Source organism: Trachemys scripta, chromosome 3 (assembly GCF_013100865.1).
Source record: "Trachemys scripta elegans isolate TJP31775 chromosome 3, CAS_Tse_1.0, whole genome shotgun sequence".
Classification (NCBI taxonomy): Eukaryota; Metazoa; Chordata; order Testudines; family Emydidae; genus Trachemys; species Trachemys scripta.
In genome coordinates, this window is record NC_048300.1 from 25,953,064 (window position 1) to 25,973,815 (window position 20,752).

The 20,752-nt window shown below is 41.7% G+C and overlaps 1 protein-coding gene across 1 annotated transcript in view; it reads right to left on the bottom strand.

Moving 5' to 3' along the window:
• EML6 (EMAP like 6) overlaps positions 1-20,752 on the bottom strand; it is a 352,965-nt gene that overhangs the window by 206,537 nt on the left and 125,676 nt on the right. The window contains exon 2 of the mRNA XM_034764322.1: positions 5,035-5,194. Coding sequence (XP_034620213.1) covers positions 5,035-5,194 — 160 coding nt within the window. The remainder of the gene's footprint in view (positions 1-5,034; positions 5,195-20,752) is intronic.

Consider the following 20,752-nt stretch of genomic DNA (forward strand, 5'->3'; position numbering starts at 1 on the left):
GAATAGTTTGAGATTTATGTTAGCGTTATCTGAATTACCAGAAAGGGGTTAAATTTGGACTATGCATACACTATATCAGGGGTCGGCAACCCTTCAGAAGTGGTGTGCCGAGTCTTCATTTATTCACTCCAATTTAAGGTTCCACATGCCAGTAATACATTTTAACATTTTTAGAAGGTCTCTTTTTATAAGTCTATAATATATAACTAAACTATGGTTGTATGTAAAGTAAATAAGGTTTTTAAAATGTTTAAGAATCATCTTTTAAAATTAAATTAAAATGCAGAGCCCCCAGGACCAGTAGCCAGGACCCGGGCAGTGTGAGTGCCACTGAAAATCAGCTCACGTGCCGCCTTCGTCGCACGTGCCATAGGTTGCCTACCCCTGCACTATATGTTTTATTAGCAGCAGGGTAGGAACTCCAGCTGCTTATATAAAATTGTGGCACAAAGGCTGAACTCAATTTTAACATCTTTATACTCTTAGTAACAAAAATAAAACTAATTTATTTTGGAATTAAGTGTAAAGAAAGAAAAAGTGTCTAAAATAACTTTTTGGCAGTCCTATTACTTGAAACATAAAAATGGTCAATTGTAGTGCACATTTAGGGTTGCCAACTTTCTAATTACTGGGAATTGAACCCCTGAGGCCTCCCCCTGGCCCTTCCCCGACAGCCCCGCCCCCATCCTGCCCCTTCCTCTTAGCTCCGTCCCCACCCCTTTCCCCCACGCCCTGCCCCTGCTCTGCCTATTACCCTCAAAGCCCCGCCCCAGTCACTTTCTCTTTCCCCCATCCCATCACTTGCTGGATTGTCTCCACCTCCTTCCCCGCCTCCCCACACTGGGCTCCCTCTGCTCCAGGGCTGGGATGGGAGCTGCTGCAAGAAGCCTACCTGCAGGTAGGAGGCAACACTGGATAAGCAAGGGCTGGCGTCTGGTCACCACATCTGACCGGACACTGTCAAGTCCTCTTTTCTATCGGACTTTCCAATTGCAAACCAGGCACCTGGCAACCCTAAATGGCACCCAGACACAGAATCCAAAAACTGGTCTGTCCGGGTAAAACCCAGATAGGTGGCAACCCTATGCATGTTTGAACTATGTTTAAATATGTAAAAATATCAGCTCTGAATCTGCAGGCTGTTCCATAACAGGTAGAACCCAGCACTTTTGAGAAGCCTACTGACTTCAGCGCAGAACAGCTTGTAATATGGGTCATAGTTAGTTCCTGATTCAAGTAAATTGTTTCCTCATTAATTTTATGGTAGCTATGAAAAAATTCTGAAGATGCAAAATATAAAAAATGTAGCTTCAACAAAACATATCTTCATCTATATGCAAATTGACAGCTCTTTTCTTTAAAAATTTGTAAACTATCTAGGCCATAAAATCTGATAAAGGAAGTAACATTTTTTCAATCAAACAGGAAAAAATTCTTAAGTGGCAGCAGCTCAGACTGGTGTGCTGGATATTCAGGCTGTATTTTACTTTAGTTTTTAATTATAAAAAATTTGAATAGCAAGTTTATACTAAATACAGGCTGGGAAGGATTAGATTTTTATCTGTAAATGTCTATAAACGTTGATTTCACTGTTCACCACCCAAAAACTAATGAAAAATATATCCACCAATAATCATTGGAATTTTCAGATAGGAAAAATAAGAAAAACAGTACTTGAGAACCTATTAGAGTGTGATCTAAGCATACTTTCTTTGTATATTTTGACATGATGATGACATGTTGTGTTTTAATGGTTATAACACTTGAACTGTTTGAATCTCAATGATTATTGTAATTAAATAATTATCTGTCTTTCCCCATTATTTCTCACAACTGTGAAAATGTATCTCCATAAAAATAAAAAAAATTGCTTAAAACCCATAATTTTGTGCAAATGTGAAAATAAATAAAAGTATAAAAATACTTAAAAAAAATTATTATCCATCAAAATTATAAAAAACCCAAATTCTCCCAAGCCTAACTAAATATATTTGTCTCTGAAACTCGGCATCTTATTAAGTATACATAAATAAAAATGTGTACATAAAATATTTCCTGATTTAAACTGCAGATTGATCTTTTGTATGTTTTACCGATGATAAAGTATAGTAATACCAAATTACTGTGGACAAATTGGAGAGAGTCCAGTAGAGGGCAACAGAAATGATTAGGGGGCTGGAGCACATGGCTTACAAAGAGAGGCTGAGGGAACTGGGCTTATTTAGTCTGTAGAAGAGAAGAATGAGGGGGGATTTGATAGCAGCCTTCAACTACCTGAAGGGGGGTTCCAAAGAGGATGGAGCTAGGCTGTTCTCGGTGGTGGCAGAAGACAGAATAAGAAACAATGGTCTTAAGTTGCAGTGGGGGAGGTCTAGGTTGGATATTAGGAAACACTATTTCATGGGGGGGGAGCAGGTGAAGCACTGGAATGGGTTACCTAGGGAGGTGGTGGAATCTCCATCCTTGGAGGTTTTTAAGGCCTGGCTTGACAAAGCCTTGGCTGGGATGATTTAGTTGGTGTTGGTCCTGCTTTGAGCAGGGGATTGGACTAGATGACCTCCTGAGGTCTCTTCTAACCCTAATATTCTATGATTCTATGAACACATAGACAACTTTATTCTCCCTTTTCAGCCCAAGATATTTACTGGTTTTTCAATTTTAAAATGCATTCAGTGTATAAGGATGAGGAGTGCATTTGAAGGAAGTGAGTAATACATATGTAGGCGGAATCTGTCTAGTCCCAGAACAGGACACACATTTCCCACAATGGTGTTCAGAACCTAGAAGTGTCTTGGCCAAAATGGAACTGTTGACAGCTATAAGCTCCAGGTACCTGGTTTCCATGAGTCCATGTCCCTCCTGGTCTCCTCTCCCTCAAATCCATGCCCTCCAGTTCTGGCTCAGCCCCACAACTAAAGCTGCAAAGCTTATACTCAGCATCTGATCAGTTTATATCATGTTCGTAAAAATAATTCTTTATATCTTTGGAATTCCCACACTAAAACCCAACCTCAACCCCAACCCCTGCTCCCACTGCATGTCTAGAACACTGTTATGCAAGGTCAACAAATTTGGAATCTGTAGGGTAAGGGGCCAAAATTTGAACGGTATTTAGATGCCTAAAGATTCAGATAGACACATAGTAGGATTTTCAAAAGCACTTAGTGGTCTTAGGCACTTTTGAAATTCCAACTAAATGCCTATCTGCATCTTTAAGCACTAAACTACCTTTAACAATCTGTCTCCCAGTCATTTTGAAGATAGGAGGACACAAGAAAGTTAGGAGATTTTGGGACACAATAACATTATAACTCCCTTCCCCATTTTTTCCCAGTCTTCCCAGAAAGACTGTACACTGGGGATGAGATATGGTGTATGAAATTTTAGAGGGACTGGTTTCCTTTTTTAGGAAGTTGGGGGAAGAGAGTTGAAAATTGGGCTTGAAATAGAAAGCAAGCTTAAATCTGGAGCAGTAACCTATAATAATGTTAATTAGTTGATGCTGCGCAATGTAAAGCACTACGTGATAACTATTATTATTACAATCCTATATATGTACTGAGTGTTATTACCTTTATAGAGAAGGAAGGAAAAAATTAGCCGTTGAATTGGTTTAACACCCGTGACCCTTGAAATTTCCTAAAATTCCTCATTCCTCTCATGTCTATTAACCATTTCACAAATCTTTCTATGTTACTAGGTAGCAAAATTAACACTCACATTTATTAATTTAAGACTAAAGTAATGTACTATTACAAATAAGATATGTTAAAGGGAAGTTGCTTCTGGCAGTGTCCTTCCTTTCAGATTAAATTTTAAACTAAGTGAAAGGATGTTAATTTACATTAAAAATTAAAGGTAGTTTTGCTCCATATGAGATTATTCTTTTAAAACATCATGGTCCAATTCTGCCCTCAGATACAGACAATCCAACGCTCAGTGATGTCAGTGGGAGCATATCTGTGTATCTGATTGTGCAACACAAAACAAATATAGCTGACTGATTATTTTTTTAAAATATGCAAATTCAGTTCTCTCTTTGATGGGATTAAACTTTGAGTTAATGGGGAAGACTGCACAAGGTGAAATGTACTGTAGTACAGATGGCCTCTAGAAGGATTTAGGCACCCATAAAGGTCCTTAAAACTAACATAGGGTAGGAATTTTAAGGTGTGACAAAAATTTACACAGTGGAATACTCCAGACATTGATAGTACAATATTACACAGGTAATCTTTCTGTAGGGATGAACTGTTCGGAATAATTTGCTCAAGTCTCTGCCTGAAGCACAAATATGCATTCCTTTGACACTATGTTAAAGTCCTTGTGGTTTACCATTACTTTTTCTACTAGAAATTTACTTATTGTGACTAATAACGAAAAATCCATTTCTCCATTTATATTTGACTTCCATCTTTCTTAAAATATCTAGTTAATCATATGGTCAAAACACTCTGATTCTCAGAGATTTTTGTGAGTGATCTTCTGTTTGTTTGTTTTTTGCAGGATTCCAATGCTAAGCTCCAAAGCCATACAGTTTTTCTATTTCAAACACTTGATTAAATTAAATTTACTATGCATTACAGCTGGTGAGAATCCCTTACCAGTGAGACCAATGCAGTTCTGCTGCCCAAGGAGGGACAAGACTGGGGGGACACAGTGTATATCAATATACTGTAGAAGCTCTCTGAACAATAGGCGCAGGTGAACACTGGCTGGTTCTGAAGACCAAACAATCACTATGCAGTTCCTCCAATACTAACTCTTCAGGAGATAGGGCTGCATTTGGGCCATGGAGGGCTATGTCTACCATCTGCCCAGTGTCCCACACAACTACCTGGAGTGCTAGCCTGAGGTCTTGGCCCCAAAAGCGTTTCTTTTTAAAAAAGAGAGAGATTTGCAGTATTTTGGATCCTGTATTAGTATTCAGTGCTGATGTAATGCTATAATTCTATATGCAGGCTACATATATAAAAATTTACTTCTTTGTGTAAACTTAAATAGAAGAAAAAGAGAAACTGAAAATATACAAACCTGGCCATCTGAATCAAAAGCCAAGCAGGCAACTCCATGCGTATGCGCATCCTTAAGAACAGAAAGAGTCAGTACACTGTAGGAATTCCAGATGCAAATGTAAGGGTCCTTCCCAACCTGTCCTGTAGCAACTAAGGTTTTATCTGGGTGTACAGCCAGGCTAGAAAAGAATATAGTTCAAACCACACTTCATTCTCTAGTTCAGCACAACATTGTAGAGTAATCAAAGATGAGAACAAATATTGATTTTTTTCAGTTTTTCAAAAATCCCAACTCCTTTAACATATCAAAACCTTGATAGCAACAATCTCTAGATAAATGTATTTCAAATTGTTTCCATCTTAATTTAGCTTGCTAAATTTAAACAGTATGTTCAGCTGAGACAGATTAAGACGATCAATAAAGTACAATTCAGCACACAGTCAGATTTTAGCTAGTGTATTGTCAACAAAAATATAAACTATTGTATTTTAAATAGTTTTGTTTATCTGATAGGCCTGTTTCTTTCATGGGCCTCTCTTTGTCTTTCCATGGTTTTAGAAATTAGTATGCAAATTTCAGTTCAAATTAAAAAAAAAGTAGGCCAGCAGCTGAGTAAAATATATTTTTCACAATTAATTTAAATTATAGGAAGGCCTTCATCATCATCATTATATATTTTTTAAAGAATCAAAACCTCAGAGGGGATGGGGAGTCAAACTACTGCTTCTACCTCTGAGATAAGGAATTGCATGTGTTTATGGATATATTTTTAGTTACTACATCCTAAGGAAAGCTGAAATTTCCTGTACCTATATATTTTACCTTCTTTTCTCTGATATTAAAGAAAAATTAGCAACAGCCATATCAAACAGTACTTGTACTACCTCATTTTTGTATATAGATAGAAATGTTTAAAAATATTATGCAGGGTATTTAGTTATGTAACTCCCATTGGGGTTACAGAGAAATTGGTTTTGAACACTGCCCATATGCATCTCTTTAAAAGTAAATATATTATAAAGTATGTCAAGCAACATCCTTACACTCTTTGTTATTTGGATATGCTTGTTACTGCAAAATAGTATAACTCAGGCCAACCTGAAAGCCCTCCCCCCCCCTCCAAAAAAATTGTTATTGTAGAATTAAGGTTGCCTGCTCTTCCAGAATATCAAATTCAAACCAACAAAACTCAAACTTAGTAAAAACCAGTAAATGAAGAGTAAGTTTCATATCAAACTTTTGAAAACCAGGAAATACAGAATTGGGAGGAGGGATGTCAGACCCCCCTCAGAGGGGTAGGCAGTCCTCTCCCCAATCTCTCCCCACCCTCCTGCCCAGATCTCAGCTGGCTTTCACTGAGAGTCCCTGGCATGGCAAACTGCAAATTCAGAGGCAGCTTCAAATAAATATGAAAACGGAGTTTAGTAAATGAGACAAAAAATAATACAATCAGTACAGTAGCCCCTGTTTTGTTTATATTGTTAAGTTTAATTTTACAATAGTCTAGTATTTTAAATTTTTGTATTGGCAATGAATATTTACGTTGGAGTAGTCAGAGGAAACTAGAGATTTGAGAGCTAAGCATGGGCATGGTTGGGAGACGGAAGCATTGCCCCCCCCAAACCCTCTGGCGGGCACAAATTCCCCCCCACCCCACCCCACACACACGAAGCCCCATTGGCCTGACTGGAGCTGCCCCCCCTAAATATAGAAGTCAAACTATGCCTGTGGAGCTAAATAGGAAATATTTGGAGCTTTTGGCACTGAGGAAGGGCTGAGGTGGTTTAAGATTGTGGAATAAGCACATTAACTGGATGTCCGCTAAAATGATCAGCAGTGAAATAGTAACTATTTGAACGGTTTCATCATTTGTTTTTAGAAACTACCCATTCAGATGAATGGGACAGTTACAGTGTTCTCAGAAGTATCATTTCAGGCTGACTGCAGATTCAGGAGACAACAGTGAATCAGTTTACACTCTGTTCATGTTTACTTTGCACCCATAAAAGTTACACATGGGGAAAAACACTTATGCTGGGTCTACACTACCCGCCTGAATCGGTGGGTAGAAATCGACCTCTCGGGGATCGATTTATCGCGTCCCAACGGGACGCGACAATCGATCCCCGAATCGACGCTCTTACTCCACCAGCGGAGGTGGGAGTAAGCGCCGTCGACAGGAAGCCGCAGAGGTTGATTTTGCCGCCGTCCCTACAGCGGGGTAAATCGGCTGCGATACATCGAATTCAGCTACGCTATTCGCGTAGCTGAATTTGCGTATCTTAAATCGACCCCCCCCCTGTAGTGTAGATGTAGCTTTAGATTCTGTGGTAGGAGGTGAATTAGAAGGCTAATTATCTAGCTGGACCATATGGGCCCAAACTAGAACAACTTTCACTATGATTCTTTTGTAACTAAACGCATTGTTTGGAAGAGAATTACCCAAATTATTTGTTGCTGTCCATTAAAAAAATCAAAAGAATAGAGAACACTTTTGAGGAATAAGAATATTGGAGAGCACGCTAGTTAGTGTGTTGCCCTATTCCTTTATGTGCCACCATTTTGTTTCTGTTCTAGGAATACAATAAAGAAGTAGCCAGGGCCGTAATCAGGATGGGGCAAGTGGGGTAGCTGCCCAGGGTGCAAAGCCATTGGGATGGAAAGATGGGGCCAGAGGTGCCCCCAACCCACACAGGCTGGGTGGCCTGTTGAGGTGAGTCAGGGGTGGAGGTGGTGTTCCCTCTCTGACCCCGTCTGGCATCGCCGAACCAAGCCACCTGGCAACGCCACTCTCCCCCCAGAATGTTCCTCCACAACCTCTGGGGTGTGCGCCTCACAGTTTGAAAACCTCTATGGGGTGGTCACCTGCTCCACGCCCCATTATGAATAGTTACATGTTACCTCTGAATGGGGTGGAAAAATAACCCCCCAAAAATGGCATGGGTGCTGTCAAGGCTGCTTCCCCACTCTGAACTTTAGGGTACAAATGTGGGGGCCTGCATGAAAACGTCTAAGCTTAACTACCAGCTTAGATCTGGTCCGCTGCCACCATTCCCAAGTGGATTCCCTTCCCTGGGAAGCCTTGAGAAACTCTTCACCAATTCCCTGGTGAATACAGATCCAAACCCCTTGGATCTTAAAGCAGGGAGAAATGAACCATCCCCCCTCCTTCCTTCCACCAACTCTTGGTGAATACAGTTCCAACCCCCTTGGATCTTAAAACAAGGAGAAAATCAATCAGGTTCTTAAAAAGAAGACTTTTAATTAAAGAAAAAAGGTAAAAATCATCTCTGTAAAATCAGTATGGAAAATAACTTTACAGGGTAATCAAACTTAAAGAGCTCAGAGGACCCCCCTCTAGCCTCAGGTTCAAAGTACAGCAAGCAGAGATAAACACTCTAGTAAAAGGTACATTTACAAGTTGAGAAAACAAAGTAAAACTAACACGCCTTGCCTGGCTGTTTACTTACAAGTTGGAAATATGAGAGACTTGTTTAGAAAGATGTGGAGAACCTGGACTGATGTCTGGTCCCTCTCAGTCCCAAGAGCGAACAACTTCCCAAACAAAGAGCACAACAAAAGCCTTCCCCACCCCCAAGATTTGAAAGTATCTTGTCCCCTTATTGGTCCTTTGGGTCAGATGCCAGCCAGGTTACCTGAGCTTCTTAACCCTTTACAGGTAAAAGGATTTTGGAGTCTCTGGCCAGGAGGGATTTTATAGTACTGTACACAGGACAGCTGTTACCCTTCCCTTTATAGTTATGACAGGTGCAAATATGCTTGTTCGCCCTGGGCACTAAAATGGATCTGGGGGTAGCCACATTAGGACCTAACCCAGCTGAAATGAGCTCCCCCGTTGCTGCTTACTCAAAGGTTTCAAAGGCTGCTCCCTTTGAGGGGAAACTAGTCCCTGTCTAGAACATATTAAATGCAACATCATTTTCCCATAGCCACTCTCTCCCCAGGAATGCAGTGTATGTCTGAATAGTAGTTATGTGGTTGTAAGTAACTTTTAAAGATACTGGCACTGAATTGCATTTATGTCAGATTGAAAGAAAAGGGGAATCTGGCAGTTAAAGAGTATGTCTACATTTTGAACTGGGGATGCAATTCTCAGTTCAAGGAGACATACCTGCACTAAAACAGAGTGTAGCTGTGGTGGCACTAGCAGTGGGAGGAGTTAGTCATCTGGAGTATGTGTCTAGGGCAGTGGTTTTCAACCTTTTTTCATTTGCAGACCCCTAAAAATTTCAAATGGAGATGTGGACCCCTTTGGAAATCTTAGACATAGTCTGTGGATCAGCAGGGGTACACAGACCACAGGTTGAAAACCACTGGTCTAGGGTCTCAGACAGGATCATATTCAGAGCATCTAGCCCCTCCCGCTGCCATGGCTACACTGTTTCTAGTTCACTAGCTCAATCAGAACTAATTCAGGTATGTCTCCTCGAGCTGGAAATTATATGCCCAGCTCAAAGTGTAGACATACCTTAAAGATTCACACATGCCCCTCTAAAATATAGCAACTATAACTTGAATAAACACTCACCCAGATTTCAGGATTCACCTACACACTAACTAGGTAGATGGGCTAGAAGTTCTCTGCTCATCTGTGTCTACCTTCACTACATCCTGATGACAAAGTACTCCCCCCCCCAGTTATCTTTTTTCCTAAAGCACATGTGTGTATAGACGCTTCCTGATTTACGCAAGCATTCCATTCCGGAACGCCTTGCGTAAGTCGAATTTTGCATAAGTCAGGGACGTATACCCGACAATTAAGTAAAAAAAAAAAGCTTACAGAACTTACGGAACTTTCCGTAAATGCGGATTTGCGTAAGTCGGGTTTGTGTAACCCGGGGAGCGTCTGTATTATATTACAAACAGGTTAAAATCAAATGTTCATAGTTTAAGTATTAACCTTTCTTTCTAAAGCAACAGAGGGTCCTGTGGCACCTTTGAGACTAACAGAAGTACTGGGAGCATAAGCTTTCGTGGGTCAGAACCTCACTTCTTTCAGACTAACACGGCTACCCCTCTGATACTTTCTTTCTAGTGATCCAAAGGATTTCTAGTATAAGAACATAAGAACGGCCATACTGGGTCATACCAAAGGTCCATCTAGCCCAGTATCCTGTCCTCCGACAGTGGTCAATGCCAGGTGCCCCAGAGGGAATGAACAGGTAATCATCAAGTGATCCATTCCCTGTTGCTAATTCCCAGCTTCTGGCAAACAGAGGTTAGGAACACCATCCTTGCCCATCCTGGCTAATTGATGGACTTATCCTTCATGAATTTATCCAGTTCTTTTTTGAACCCTGTTATAGTCTTGGCCTTCACAATATCCTCTGGCAAAGAGTTCCAGGTTGACTGTATCACCACATACTTCCTTTGTTTGTTTGTTTGAAACCTGCTGCCTATTAATTTCATTTGGTGACCCCTAGTTCTTGTGTTATGAGAAGGAGTAAAATAAACTTCCTTATTTACTTTCTCCAGACCAGTCATGATTTTATAGACCTCAATCATATCCCTTACTCGTCTCTTTTCCAAGCTGAAAAGTCCCAGTCTTATTAATCTCTCTTCATACGGAAACCGTTCAATACCTCTAATCATTTTTTTACCCTTTTCTGAACCTTTTCCAATTCCAATATATCTTTTTTGAGATGGGGCGACCACATCTGCATGCAGTATTCAAGATGTGGGCGTACCATGGATTTATATAGAGACAATATGATATTTTCTGTCTTATTATCTATCCCCTTTTTAATGATTCCCAACAGTCTGTTCACTTTTTTGACTGCCACTGCACGTTGAGTGGATGTTTTCAGAGAACTATCCACAATGACTCCCAGATCTCTTTCTTGAGTGGTAACAGCTAATTTAGACCCCATCATTTTATATGTATAGTTGGGATTATGTTTTCCAATGTGCATTACTTTGCATTTATCAACGTTGAATTTCATCTGCAATTTTGTTGCCCAGTCACACAGTTTTGAGAGATGCTTTTGTAGCTCTTCGCAGTCTGCCTTGGACTTAACTATCTTGAGTAGTTTTGTTTCATCTGCAAATTTTGCCACCTCATTGTTTACCTCTTTTTCCAGATCCTTTATGAATATGTTGAATAGGACTGGTCCCAGTAGAGACTCCTGAGGGACACCACTATTTACCTCTCTCCATTCTAAAAACTGACCATTTATTCCTACCCTCTGTTTCCTATCTTTTAACCAGTTATCAATCCATGAGAGGACCTTCCCTCTTATCCCTTGACAGCTTACTGTGCTTAAGAGTCTTTGGTGAGGGACCTTGTCAATGGTTTTCTGAAAATCTAAGTCCACTGGTTCCCCTTTGTCCACATACTTCTTGACCCCCTAAAAGAATTCTAGCAGATTGGTGAGGCATCATTTCCCTTTACAAAAACTATGGTGACTTTTCCCCCACAAATTATGTTCATCTATGTGTCTGACAATTTAATTTTTTACTATAGTTTCAACCAGTTTGCCCGGTACTTGAAGTCAGGCTTACTGGCCTGTAATTGCCAGGAAAACCTCTGGAGCCCTTTTTAAAAATTGGCATCACATTAGCTATCCTCCTGTTGGTGTCACTAGGCATAGCTACCATGTAACTCGGGGGAGTGGAAGGCCATAAGTGCCGATGAAACTCCTGCGCTCTGGGTCTAAGTGAACCACAGAACTCCATCTTGTGAACTCTCACCTACTTCTATGCTAACTGCTTACATGCTGAAGCAGGCTGAAGCAAAAATGTAATGGTCAACTTTTCTAGCAAAACTTGTAGTGATAATGTGGTGAAAAAGGGGGAGGGAAAGACTGCGTAAGACTGCGTGTGCATGAAACTACAAGGTCAATGATAAGCATACAGACCGGAATATTTCTAACTGTAACTGCTCGAGGAGGGAGGGGTAGGAGGTGTAAGAGGGAATAACAGAACAAAGGCTTGCACAGAAACAGCTTGGAATATAAAATGGGACACTTGCTTGTATTTGCCGCGCTTCATTTGAGACATGCTGGTCTCCTAGTGCCTATTCGGAGCTCTTGAATAAAGTTGGTTTGTTTCTCTACCCCTGGTGTGTTCATTGGTGCAAAGCACAATGAACCCCGCTGTTGCCCCCCTCGGGCCCTTTTGGACCGGCAACACTCCAGTCATTTGGTACAGAAGCTGATTTAAATGATAGGTTACAGACGACAGTTAATAGTTCTGGAATTTTGCATTTGAGTTTCTTCAGAACTCTTGGGTGAATCCATCTAGTCCTGGTGACTTATTACTGTATAGTTTATCAATTTGTTCCAAAACCTCCTGTAATGACATCTCAATCTGGGACAGTTCCTCAGATTTGTCACCTTAAAAGAATGGCTCAGGTTTGGGAATCTCCCTCACATCCTCAGCCATGAAGACTGATGTAAAGAATTCATTTAGTTTCTCTGCAATGGCTTTATCATCCTTGAATGCTCCTTTAGCATCTCAACCATCCAGTGGTCCCACCAGTTGTTTAGCAGGCTTCCTGCTTCTGATGTACTTAAAAAAAATTTGCTATTACTTTTTGAATTTTTGACTAGCTGTTCTTCAAATTCTTTTTTGGCCTTCCTAATTATATTTTTACACTTCATTTGCCAGAGTTTATGCTCCTTTCTATTTTCCTCACTAGAATTTAACTTCCACTATTTAAAGGATGCCTTTTTGCTTCTCTCTACTTCTTTTATTTTGTTGGTTAGCCACAGTGGCACTTTTTTGGTTCTCTTACTATGTTTTTTAATTTGGGGTATATATTTAAGTTGAGCCTCTATTATGGTGTCTTTAAAAAGTTTCCATGCAGATTGCAGGGATTTCACTTTTGGCGCTGTACCTTTTAATTTCTGTTTCACTAACCTCCTCATTTTTGTGTAGTTCCCTTTCTGAAACTAAATGCTATAGTATTGGGCTGCTGTGGTGTTTTCCCCACCACAGGGATGTTAAATTTAATTATATTATAGTCACTATTACCAAGGGGTCCAGCTATATTCACCTCTTGGATCAGATCCTGTGCTCCACCTAGGACTAAATCAAGAATTGCCTCTCCTCTTGTGTGTTCCAGGACTAGCTACTCCAAGAAGCAGTCATTTAAGGTGTCAAGAAACTTTATCTCTACATCCCGTCCTGAAGTGACATATACCCAGTCAATATGGGAATATTTGAAATCCCCCATTATTATTATTATTGAGTTTTTTATTTTAATAGCCTCTCTAATCTCCCTAGGCATTTCACAGTCACTATCACCATCCTGGTCAGGTGGTCAGTAATATATCCCTACTGCTATATTCTTATTATTAGAGTATAGAATTACTATCCATAGGGATTCTATGGTACAGTTTGGTTCACTTAAGCTTTTTACTTCATTTGATTCTATGCTTTCTTTCACATATAGTGCCACTCCCCGACTAGCATGACCTGTTCTGTCCTTCCGATATATTTCGTACCCTGGTATTACTGTGTCCCATTGATTATCCTCATTCCACCGGGTTTCTGTGATGCCTATTATATCAATATCCTCATTTAATACAAGGCACTCTAGTTCACCCATCTTATTATTTAAACTTCTAGCATTGGTATATAAGCACTTAAAAAACTTGTCACCTTTAGCTGTCTGCTATTACATGATGTGATTGAATGGAACTTTTTTTCATTTGACTGTTTCTCATCAGATCCTACCTGTATTTTATTATCTTCCATCCTCTCTTCCTTACTAGAACATAGAGAATCTCCATTAATAGATCCTCCCCTAAGGGATATCTTTGTCCGAACCACGTGCTCCTCTGTACCTATCAGCTTTCCCCCAGCCCTTAGTTTAAAAACTGTTTTATGATCTTTTTAATTTTAAGTGCCAGCAATCTGGTTCCATTTTGGATTAGGTGGAGCCTATCCTTTCCCGAAAGTTTCCCCAGTTCCTAACAAATCTAAACCCCTCCTCTCTACACCATCATCTCATCCACGCATTGAGACCCTGCAGTTCTGCCTGTCTAACTGGCTCTGCACATGGAACCGGAAGCATTTCAGAGAATGCTACCATGGAGGTCCCAGACTTCAATCTCTTACCTAGCAGCTTAAATTTGGTCTCCAGGACCTCTCTCCTATCCTTCCCTATATCATTGATACCTACATGTACCACGACCAGCGGCTCCTTTCCAGCACTACACATAAGTCTATCTAGATGCCTCGAGAGATCTGCAACCTTTGCATCACTCAGGCAAGTCACTGTGAGGTTCTCCTGGTCATCGCAAACCCAGCTATCTATATTTCTAATAATCAAGTATCAGAGGGGTAGCCGTGTTAGTCTGGATCTGTAAAAAGCAACAAAGAGTCTTGTGGCACCTTATAGACTAAGAGATGTATTGGAGCATAAGCTTTCGTGGGTGAATACCCACTTCGTAGACACATGTCACATGCGTCTGACGAAGTGAGTATTCACCCATGAAAGCTTATGCTCCAATACATCTCTTAGTGTATAAGGTGCCACAGGACCCTTTGTTGCTTTCTAATAATCAAATTGCCAATTACTAATACCTGTCTCTTCCTAATAACTGGAGTTCCCTCCCCCAGAGAGGTATCTTCAGTGCGAGAGGATACCACAACATCATCTGGAAGGAGGGTCCCAACTATGGGATCATTTCCCTCTGCTCCAGTTGGATGTTCTCCTTCCCTGAGACTTTCATCCTCCTCAACAGCACAGAGGCTGTCAAACCAGGGTTGGGACCATTCTACTGTGTCCCAGAAAGTCTCATCTATGTACCTCTCTGTCTTCCTTAGCTCCTCCAACTCTGCCACCCTGGTGTCCAAAACCCATACATGATCTCTGGGGGCCAGGAGCTTCTTGCACCGAATGCACACATACGCCACCTGACCATAGAGCAGGTAATCATACATGCTGCATTGGGTGCAATAAACTGGATAGCCCCCACTCTGTTGCTGGACTTCTGCTTGCATTATCTTTTTACTCCTGCAGCTGGTTCCTTTGTTGAGGTTTTGTTTTTATCAGGAGGTGTTTTTGGCTTGAAGTTTAAAGAATGTTAAGAGTATCTAGCCCCCCACTCTCCCACTCCACCTGTAAACTCCCTTGCAAAACGCCCCTGTTAGCCGCTCCTGGTCGCTAGCTCCTCTGGTTGCTTAGGAGCGGGCTTTTTAAAGCCCTGGTCTTCTTGAGTAGCCCCATCCCCTGGTTAAGGGTTGATGGGTACTAAAGGGCTTAGGGATTAAAGCCTTGTCAAGAAACTCTCAGCTTTCAGCCTTGCCTAGCAGGCCGCTAGGCTCAGCACACACATGGTCGGCATATGGTCCCCCAAACAAACAGACCACACGGTATGTTTCAGTCAAGCAGCAAGCACACCACAAACACACACACTACAGACAACAAACTTACCCCAAGGGTCACATAATTGCTCCTCCTTCACCTGGAGAATGCCCTCGAAAAACTCCCCTGTTAGCCGTCCCTGTTTGCTAGCTTGAACACTTCTCCCCTCAGCCCCACAAACACTGAAAATGATAAACATCCTCTAACCAATCCACTGTATTCTCCCCTCCCATATCCATATTAATCTCTGCTTCCATTTCAGAATGTTGGCAACGCTTTGGTCATACATCAAATATCTTCCAGAACTGTGCAGTAGTGCAATTTTTAAAATTTGGCTTGTCCAGGGACACTAAAATTAGCAGCTATGGAAGCTGACTTTTTGGAAATAGGACAAGTACAATTCTCTGGGCCACTTCCCCACAGCAGCCCCGACTCAATATCTTCTTCACAATTACCTCAGGGCCTCCTTCCTTGCACCTGATATAGATTTGTACTGCTTCGTTCCTCCAACAGCGCGGCTCCCTCCTATAGTCCCTGACACCCACGCCTCACTGACTAACTGGGAGGCTTTTAACTAGTTCCAGCCAGCCCTTGATTGGCTTCAGGTGTCCCAATCAATCTAGCTATCTCCACTGCCTTCTAGAAGGATCTTAATTGGTCCCAGGTGTCTTGATTAACCTGGAGCAACTGCCATTTGGTTACCATGGTACCAGGGATTTGTTTAGCCTGGGGCTAACATACCTGTTCCTCACTACTTTAGTGTAGCCATCTGGCCTTGCCCCATCACAGTGGATAGAAAGCTGGCTAGATCGTCAGTCTCAATGGGTAGTGATCAATGACTCGATGTCTAGTTGGCAGCCAGTATCAAGCGGAGTGCCCCAGGGGTCAGTCCCGGGGCCAATTTTCTTCAACATCTTCATTAATGATCTAGATGATGGGATGGATTGCATCCTCAGCAAGTCTGTGGATGACACTAAGCTGGGGGGAGAAGTAGATATGCTGGAGGGTAGGGATAGGGTCCAGAGTGACCTTGACAAATTGGAGGATTGGGCCAAAAGAAATCTGATGAGGTTCAACAAAGGCAAGTGCAGAGTCCTGCACTTAGGGATGGAAGAACCCCTTGCACTGCTACAGGCTGGGGACCAACTGGCTAAGTGGCAGTTCTCCAGAAAAGGACCTGGGGATTACAATGGATGAGAAGCTGGATATGAGTCAACAGTGTGCCCTTGTTGCCAAGAAGGCCAATGGCATATTGGGCTGCACTAACAGAAGCACTGCCAGCAGATCGAGGGAAGTGATTATTACCTCTATTCGGCACTGGTGAGGCCACATCTGCTGTATTACATCCAGTTTTAGGCCCCCCACTGCAGAAAAGATGTGGACATTTTGGAGAGAATCCAGTGGAGGCAACATAAATGATTAGGGAGCTGGAGCACATGGCTTACGAAGAGAGGCTGAGGGAACTGGGTTTATTTAGTCTGCAGAAGAAAACAGTGAGGGGGGATTTGATAGCAACCTTCAACTACCTGAAGGAGGGTTCCAAAGAGGATGGAGCTAGGCTGTTCTCAGTGGTGGCAGATGACAGAACAAGAAGCAATGGTCTCAAGTTGCAGTGGGGGAGGTTTAGGTTGGATATTAGGAAACACTATTTTACTAGGAGGGTGGTGAAGCACTCGAATGCGTTACCTAGGGAGGTGGTGGAATCTCCATCCTTAGAGGTTTTTAAGGCCCAGCTTGACAAACCCTGGCTGGGATGATTTAGTTGGTGTTGGTCCTGCTTTGAGCAGGGGATTGGACTAGATGACCTCCTGAGGTCTCTTCCAACCCTAATCCTCTATGATTCTATGTCCAAGTTGCTGCTGTAGGCTATGGATGTTGAAAGTGCTCTGGTAAAGTTTGTGCAGGCTCCAATTGGGGCTTATAACTTATATTTTTGATAACAAAAGTGGATGCACTCCAATATTCATTTGGATAGTCTGTTTTGAGACTACCCTTTTGATCATTCTGTTATCAAGACGAACAGTTTCAGTGATTTTCTAAATGTTTTTTTTTTCTTTCAGTGTAGAAAGCTAATGCTCTTTGCACGTCCAGGATGTGGAGTCATGCCTCTCTTTTGTCTGCATGCTGCTTTGGAAAAAACACAGGTAAGTAAATGGGTTGGTTTAAATGAAAAGGGGAGGCCACTTTGGGAAGGAATTTGGGGTGTGGTCTGAAGCTAACTTTATCTTTAAAGAAAGTTGTGTATGGAGAGTGTGCCATTAAGGCATCTAGTTCTCCAGCACATCTAGCCAACATACTGGCTATGAGGAAAGCCACCTTCATAGATAGAGGGAGTAATGAACACATGGCCAGTGGTTCAAATGGAGTTTCCATAAGTCCACGTAAGACCAGGTTGAGGTCCCACATAAGAGTTGAGGTCCTTATTTCGGGGTAAGTGTTCTTAATGCCCTTGAGGAAGTGTTTGGTTGTTGGGTGGGTGAATATGATGACCCCATTCACCTTATCATGGAAAGCCATGAGAGCTGCAAGGTGTATTTGATGGAGCTTGTCGAGAGTCCCAATTTTTTTAGTTGTAATATGTAATCTACAGCTGTCAAGCAATTTAAAAAATTAATCGTGATTAATAGCGCAATTAATTGCATTGTTAAACAATAATAGAATATCATTTATTTAAATACTTTTGGATATTTTCTACATTTTCAAATAGATTAATTTCAATTACAACACAGAATTCAAAGTGTACAGTGCTCACTTTATATTATTATTTTTATTACAAATATTTGCACTGTAAAAAACAAAAGAAATAGTATTTTTCAATTCACCTAATACAAGTACTGTAGTGCAATATCAACTTCATGAAAGTTGAACTTACAAATGTAGAATTATGTACAAAAAATAACTGCACTCAAAAATAAAACAATGTAAAACTTTAGAAATAGAAATAAGTAGATAGAAATAAATGGAGATATCCCATCTCCTAGAACTGGAAGGGACCTTGAAAGGTCATTGAGTCCAGCCCCCTGCCTACACTAGCAGGACCAAGTACTGATTTTGCCCCAGATCCCCAAGTGGCCCCCTCAAGGATTGAACTCACAACCCTGGGTTTAGCAGGCCAATGCTCAAACCACTGAGCTATCCCTCCCCCAGAGCCTACAAGTGCACTCAGTCCTACTTCTTGTTCAGCCAATCGCTCAAAGAAGTTTGTTTACATTGCAGGTAATAATGCTGCCTGCTTCTTGTTTACAATGTCATGTGAAAATAAGAACAAGCGTTCACATGGGACTGGCGTAGCTGGCATCACAAGATATTTATGTGCCAGATGCATTAACAATTCATATGTCCCTTCATGCTTCAACCACCATTCCAGAGGACGTGTGCATGCCAACGATGAATTCTGCTCAATAACGATCCAAAGTGGTGTGGACTGATGCAAGTTAATTTTCATCATCTGCGTCAGATGCCACCAGCAGAAGGTTGATTTTCTTTTTTGGTGGTTTAGGTTCTGAAGATGAGTGGTATCCTGTTTGGTGAAATGGTCCTGATTTGGGTGAGGAGTGATGCGGTGCATATATCTACCCTTCATCCTCATCCTCATGATCATGAGAGAGGGGGAGCAGATCTAAATGGAGTGGTCAAACGGCTCGGTACTGATCAAATTGGAGTGCCATCGGTACTGAGGAGTGGAGATTCCAGTGTTGAAGAGACCAGTAGCTCTGTATGCCTAAATAATTGGTGCAGTACTGGGAACGACGGTACTGATGTTGGTGTTGCCGCCGGTACTGACATGTGAGTTGTAGATGCCGGTGCCGAGGGTCTTGTGCTATGCAGCATAGGTGCCGCTTGTGTAACACTGTTGCAAAAAAAGCAAACATCATTCTGGGATGTATTGGCAGGAGTGTTGTAAGCAAGACATGAGAAGTAATTATTCCGCTCTACTCCGCTCTGATTAGACCTCAACTGGAGTATCATGTCCAGTTCTGGGTGCCACATTTCAGGAAGGATGTGGACAAATGGGAGAGAACTCCAGAGAAGAGCAACAAAAATAATTAAAGGTCTAGAAAACATGACCTATGAGGGAAGATTGAAAAAATTGGGTTTGCTTAGTCTGGAGAAGAGAAGACTGAGAGGGGACATGATAACAGTTTTCAAGTATGTAAAGGTTGTTACAAGGAGGAGGAAGAAAATTTGTTTTTCTTAAACTCTGAGGATAGGACAAAAAGCAATGGGCTAAAATTGCAGCAAGGGAGGTTTAGGTTGGACATTAGGAAAAACTTCCTAACTGTCAAGGTGGTTATGCACTGGAATAAATTGCCTAGGGAGGCTGTAGAATCTCCATAATTGGAGATTTTTAAGAGCAGGTTAGGCAAACATCTGACAGGAATGATTAGTCCTGCCATGAGTGCAGGAGACTGGACTAGATGACCTCTCAAGGTCCCTTCCAGTTCTATGATTCTATGAGTGCTGAGAGTCCCTTCTGCTTCGTGGGTACTGAGGCAGAGGATTTCACTTTGCCCTTTGAGCCTTCGGCAGAGCTAGCCTGCTTAGGGTCTTTTGCTCTCTGGGTACTTGCAGTACCAGACGGTCCCGGTGTCTCAGAGAACAACGTACCAGGTGCCAACGATATCGATGTGGTCTTGGCAGCAGGGGAACGCTTTTTCTTAGCTGCTTCCTGTGGAGATGAAATCTCAGCCCATTTTTTTGTAGCCTTCTTGGGCAAAGGCCCTTTAGTAGGAGCTATTGCAACAGAACCTTTGTCAGAGGCTGCTGATGGTGACTGTTGGCCAGGGTGGGTCCTTGACTCAGGGGCTGAGGCTGGTCACAGAGATTTTTCCATCATAGAAGCTTAAATTGGAGATTCCTCGCTTTCCTTGTTCTGGCCTTTAGATTAGGGCAATGCGAGCACTTTTGTGGGATATGTGTCTCACCAAGACAGCAAACACACTGTGCGCATCTGTCAGAAACAGGGATTGACAGCCTGCATGTCAGGCACCGTTTGAATGCAAGAAAGCCGGGCATACTGGATAGTTTTCTGTCCCAAAATGAGAGGGGGGAAACAGTAAAACTCTAGACAACCTGAAACTTATTTTCCTAATAAGGGATATAAGGATAGAAGAAGAAAAAAAAATGTGTTTTTTTTAAGAAAATAAGATAAGATAAGTAGGAAGGGTAAGAATAACTATTAACTAACTGCTAACTAAACTATTTACCATAAAGGAATCTTATACTAAATGTAGATAAGAGGAGCTGCTAAGTGCTCTGACTCAAGCCAAAGGCAGTAGAGAAGGAACTGAGGGATGGTTGGTCGCACAGTGCTATGTAACCGTCTGAGGCAGCGTGAGACAGCGACAGTGCATGCGTGACCCAAGCAGGCACTACTATTAAAAATCTTCAAATACAAGC